This window comes from Microtus ochrogaster, chromosome 16, assembly GCF_000317375.1.
Source record: "Microtus ochrogaster isolate Prairie Vole_2 chromosome 16, MicOch1.0, whole genome shotgun sequence".
Taxonomy (NCBI): Eukaryota; Metazoa; Chordata; class Mammalia; order Rodentia; family Cricetidae; genus Microtus; species Microtus ochrogaster.
Window position 1 is genome coordinate 147,137 of NC_022018.1, and position 6,000 is coordinate 153,136.

Consider the following 6,000-nt stretch of genomic DNA (forward strand, 5'->3'; position numbering starts at 1 on the left):
ATAGGATGGATTTCTTAGTGATAAAACGTTAAGGTATTTTATAATACAGGATCTCTTATATAATACAATACTATTTATGATTTATTTACTACTGCTATTTCTATTTATACTATGCCTTACTATTAAGTAGAAAGACAGATTATAAGGGTGTTTATTATATATATATATATTTCCTATATACTAACCTACCTATCTGAACTCCTGTCAGTCTCCACTTTGGACTAAGAGTAAAGTCAAACCAAATGTAGTGAACTTTACAGTTTCAACAATGATGTAATGGCTAAGTCCTCTATGGAGTAATCTGTAAGCAACAATGACCACTATACACCCATCTCTGTTTCTCCACGATGACAAAGGAAGGCCTGCTAAAAAGATTTCCTCAAAATAATGAAGTTGGAACCACAGAGTCGAGGTCAGAAATATTTTAGTTAAGAAACCATTTTGTTTTGGGATAAGAAAATGGAAGATCAGAATTTACCATGCTTCTCTGGAAAATGCACCATCGACTGAGGCATACACATACCCACAACTTAAAGGTGACAGGAGTGCAAAGCCAGGCCTACCCTGCACTGCTCTCAGCCATCAGACCCTTTCAATGAGGTATTCCTTAAACCCAGAGACGTTAGGTGACTCACGGGATGCTGGATGCGCTGCAGACACAAGGTTTCAATGAAGAAGAGTGTCTTACTTTGCTAAGCCCCATGCAGCAGAACCTGCTTGCAAACAGGTAGGTAGAAAGTTCTAGAAAGAGCACCCACATTCTTCTTCCTCAGCATCTTTACATCCCTTTTTCTCTTCATCTGCATCTCCCTGATCTAGGGAGATGGGTTTCTGGAGCCAGCTGCCCCTGCCAGTTACTCCACTCCCCTGAGGGCTGTTTCTTTGATCTTCACAACTAAGGATGCTGGGTAGGTGAGAAGCCCTCTTGAGCGTGTGGACGTAAATATTCTCAGCTGCATGCATGCAGAAGTAAACCCCGCAGAAACGAGCAGATGAACTGAAAATACTATGCTCTAGCTTCCCATGCTGACCCGCTACCTTTAGAGAGCGCCAGCTGAGACAGGCCTGGTGGGCGTGGGGCTGCACCTGTACTTGGTACCTGGCACTCACACCTGATAGGCTAAGCCAGGATGCCAAAACAAGGCCAGCCTGGGTTACACAGCGGGACCCTGAAGACAGGAAAAGAAAAAAGGAAGAAAGAGGATAGAGGAGAGAAGAATGGAAGAAAGGAGGAGAGAGAGAAAGGGGAGGAGGAAAAGAGGGAGGCAGAGAGGAGGAAGGAAGGGAGGCAGAGAGGAGGGAGGAAGGGAGGCAGAGAGGAGGGAGGAATGAAGAAAGGGAGGGAGAAAGGAAGAAAGGAAGAGATGTAGGTTTCCCCTCTGCTTTCTGGAGGCCCTGCCCTCTCTCTGTGCTCCATGAAATGCCGTTCCTACTTTACTCCACCCCCATGTCTCTCCCTCTACCCTCCCACTTCTTTATTCTTGAGTGACTCAGACTTAGAGGCCTAAATGATTTCTCTTCCACACCTTGCTATGAGATTCCAGTCCCACCCAAGGTACTGTGTTCTGTCTGTAACAAGGCTTTCCTTCCTGCTCTGCCTAGATGTTACCTGGCCCTCTGTGTCCAGGTAAAGACATGTGTCAGGCCACCCAGGCGAGGGAGGGCAAGGACCACTAGATGGTGTCCCTTTAGCCTTCTGATCAATTGGTTGCTTATAACAAGATGGGTTTTATCCAGCCCTTAAGAGTCTCTTTGTCCTTATGTTTTAGTACCAGGCTGAAGTCTGAAGTTTTCTGAAATTTAAAAGATAGGTGCTACAATACCTCTGGTGAAGTCTTTGCAAATATTAAAAAATATCCAGAAACGGATCCTAAATTCAAAACAATTTAGCATTCAGACATTTTGGATAAAAGATGAGGTCATCTTGCACCAACTTTTCAGGGTCAGCAAAAATGCTACACCTTAGCTATTTTGCCCTCTGGGTCTCCTTGGTGTTAGTGGAGGTTATTTCACTGAGACCCACGGGAATGGAATAGAGTCTTGGTCTTTCTTGGGGACTTCGAGAAGAGTGATTCTAGAAGGCGGAGTGTCTTTGGCCTGCGTAGGAGAAGCAAAGTAACTTTGGGCTGATCACAAACTAGCCCAAAGCCTGCAGCAACCTACTGTATTCCAGATGCTCTGCTCCATGGAGCCCCGGCCCCTATGTCTCCCAGGATAACTATGGATACACCATAGGTTGGCTCCCTTTCCTAGTGGATCTCAGAAAAACTTGGATCCTCTCTTGGGCAAGTGATCTATTTTGTCACTGGAAAAATAGTTTAATGTCACCTTCTGACCTTTTCCTTTCCTCTGAAATAAGACTGATTTTTAAAATAAAACATGCTTCTAAAAAAAATCAATAGTCCTGTGCTTTTGTTTTCTTCATTGGTTGGGCTTCTCAAGTTTCATAGTTTATTATAGCACTGCTGGAAGAGGAACACAGAGCGTGAACGAGCCCCGAGTGAGGCTGCTCCTCTTTGCTGTGTTTTTGACTATGCTATCTTTCCTCAGTGCAGCCCATGAGGACCTCAGGCTAGAAGTCTCCAGGATCCGGAATCGATACGTTGCCCCCAAGAAAGTTTACTATAGATGATCACTACACATCTGTGTGATGGCAAATGACTGGCATTCTAATCATGTGATCAGTCCTCAGTAACTAAAGGAAGAAACATTTCTCAAAACAAGAATCAAAGATGGAGGAAAAGCAATTAGTTATCAAGTACCTTTCCTCGAACTAGGAATTTATTCACAAGCTACAAGAATGAATGAGATGTTTACGGTTTACAAGTCTTTCTAGAATCACCAGTTCATGCAAAATCTTGGAAAACCGAGTTTTAATCAAAGCATCCCTGGGGACTTTAATATACCTAACACTAGGTCTGCTTTTCAATTTCATGCCATGTCTAAACATAAAGGGTGATAAAGAGGCACAGGAGAGAGAGGGAGAGAGAGAGAGAGAGAGAGATGGATTCAGAATTTCAAAATCTGGAACCTTTCCTGCAGTAGCTGGAGGTCTGAGGACCATGCTGTCACTCAAGAGGCGAAAGGTGCAGCTTTGGTCCTTCTCTGATAAGGAATTATCACTTTTCTTCTGTCTGGTGACTCTTGGTTTCTCTGATCTTGTAAGTCCTGTGTCTAGTCAGAGAAGTGATGGTGACAGAGTGATTTAGTGTGATCATCAAGAAGATTCTAAGTCAACTTCAAAGCCTGGCTCCTCTCTGGCTGTGGTGTAGTGGTATTTCAACTGTATTTTAATAAACAAAGCTTGCCTGAAGTTCAGGGCGTAAAACAGCCCCACTGGTCAGCCTTACAGACCAGGCAGTGGTAACACACGCCTTTAATCCCAGTAGCTAGATCCCACAGCACGTACTGGCTTTGTGGGAGCCTAGGTTGTTTGGATGCTCACCTTACTAGACCTGGATAGAGGTGGGTGGTCCTTGGACTTCCCACAGGGCAGGGAACCCTGATTGCTCTTCGGGCTGATGAGGGAGGGGGACTTGATTGGAGGAGGGGGAGAGAAATGGAAGGCGGTGGCAGGGAGGAGGCAGAAATCTTTAATAAATAAATAAAAAAAAATCCCAGTAGCTACACTAGTTGCCATAGAAACCAGGCAGTGCATGACTTTAATCCCAGTGGTGCACACCTTTAATCCCAGCCCTAGAGAGGATTATAAAATGGAAGGAGACAGCTCTCAGACACAGTCTTATTCTGAGATTCCTGGAGGCAGGATCGCCATTTTGGACTGGGGTTGAGGTAAGAGCCAGTGGTTGGCTGCTTTGCTTTTCAGATCTTCAGGCTGAACCATAATTTCAGTCTCTGAGCTTTTATTAATCATGCTTCACTATGGAAAGCCTCCACTGGGGACTTTCCCAAATCCCCTTTGAAAGGAAAGGAGGGTGAGCATCCAGAAGCAGAGAGGAAGACGTGGGTGAAAGCTGATGGTCACAGCCAGAAATAGCAGACAATGTTCATACCTCAGTGTCCCATCTATAGCGGAGCATGGAATGTCACTCGCTCATCTCTAGATGTCACTGGAACCAACCCTTCCCCTCCTAGCTGGGCACATGGCAAATGAGAGGGTGGGGCCGAGTGTCTCTTGCTGTACAACTGAATGAGACATTGTGGCACCAACATTCAGGAGTTAAGTGGACTAGGTAGAGATCAGAGGGGCAGAAATCCTTTGTTTCTGACCTTGTACTTTAAAAAAATTTACAATTTCAATTGAGCTGAAATATTAAGTCCAACTCAGGAAAGCCCAGGGAAAGTGCTTCAGGCTCTTGGCAACTGCTGAAGGGCTCAATGAGGAAGCCAACAATGGTGGTGCAGACTGAATACCTCCTTCAGCTGGTAAAAGGAACAATACCAACCCAGAACCTGTGATCAAGGCCCTGCTCCCTCTCCATTTAATGTGAGCACCTCCCGCCATATCCAAAAACAAACAGAGAAATAATAAGGTCCACCCCGAAAGAGAGGAGACTCCAATTACCTGTTCCATTTCCATCCAGTCCTCGCAAATAAGGAAAGCTGTCTACCTCGGATGGGGAGCTGGCAGCGGTGAGGAAGGCGGTGAGGTCGCTGTAGCTGGTGTTCTCGGGCAACCTCAAGGCCCTTCTCTGGAAATGAACGCGAGGCTGTGGCCGGGCACCTGCAGGGATCAACCTCTGAGTTACCTCCCCAAGGAGCCGTTTCCGTTTCAGAAAATGGCAAGCCATGAAAGGCTTCTCCAGGGCTCCAACATTCTTCCCCCGCCCCTGCTCCTTCCCACATGGCGTGCCATCCATCCCTCATTCACCAGGACCCAGGGATGTGACAACATGCTATTATGGGGCGAGAAATAATAGCCCATTGTCACATTTGTTTTGACACAGGATGTTATTTAGGTTTTGAACAAAACGCTTTCCCCAAGTTCTATTTGCGACCAGTCTTTTCCACTGCTCGGTATTTGGCTATGGATAGGGTAACATTTGGGGAGACTCTCAGTAAACGACATAGGGAAACGGCAATTAATCTCTTCACACAAGCAATGCAAGGGATATGCTTTGATACATCTACAAAACCTTTCTCTAACTTCCTGAAAACATCTGATTTAATGCCACCGACCGACTAAACTGAAGCAACAAGGGGGTGCAATGTGCAGTCCTGGAAAGAAACAAAAACAAGAGCCCCCACTGCCCAAGATGAACGGTTTTCTTCCTGAGGAAGCTGCCGGGTGACACGGGCTCTGGAGTGTTTCCTTCTGGACACAGATGATGTATCAGATTTGGCAAAGATGCAAAGTCGTCCTCCCTCCCCCAACTCCATCCCTCTGTGTGGCCACTGGACTGACCCAAGCTTGTGGTGTCACTTACAGCTTACCTCTCTCCAAATGCCATGATGATCTCTGTTTTTGTCTAATATTGTGGTGATGGTTACCAGACATGAAGGAGAAATAATTTTGTACAAACTTGGCAAAGATGTCCTTAAAATTAAAATTACATATACCAGCTTGAGTTGACTTCATTCTGCTGTGCTCAGTTCCGGGCTCCTTCCATCCCTTCTCACAATGCACAGAGGTCCTAGAATACCAACCTCACCCAGAGACCAAGTCTGTAAAGTCATTCCCTTTGAACTTCTAGGATGGGAAGTGGTAACTTCCCTAGAAATTTTCTGTGATATGGGAGTTTCAGAGATCATAGAATTGATAACACTAAGACTGTCTTCCTACAGTAAGGCTGACAGCCACTATTTGGGCAGGCTCTCCGGGCTACACTTGTCTTGTATGGCTAAGGTGGTAGAACATTACATGCTTTTTCTACCTGCTCACAGGCCAGGAAAACACAGGTCCAGTCCCAAAGCCAAGGGAGCCAGGGCTCAAAGCCACTGCTCCCTCTCTTTGGTCACCTCTCACACTAATCTGTCAGGCAAATGCCAGGCTACCCAGACCCTGTCTTCATTTGTAAAACAGAGTGCCAGCCTCCAGGG

The 6,000-nt window shown here is 45.8% G+C and overlaps 1 protein-coding gene across 1 annotated transcript in view; it reads right to left on the reverse strand.

Annotated features, from left to right (window-relative positions):
- Fam171a1 (family with sequence similarity 171 member A1) overlaps positions 1-6,000 on the reverse strand; it is a 127,915-nt gene that overhangs the window by 26,681 nt on the left and 95,234 nt on the right. Inside the window, exon 5 of the mRNA XM_013348952.2 lies at positions 4,526-4,684. Within this exon, the coding sequence (XP_013204406.1) occupies positions 4,526-4,684 (159 nt within the window). The remainder of the gene's footprint in view (positions 1-4,525; positions 4,685-6,000) is intronic.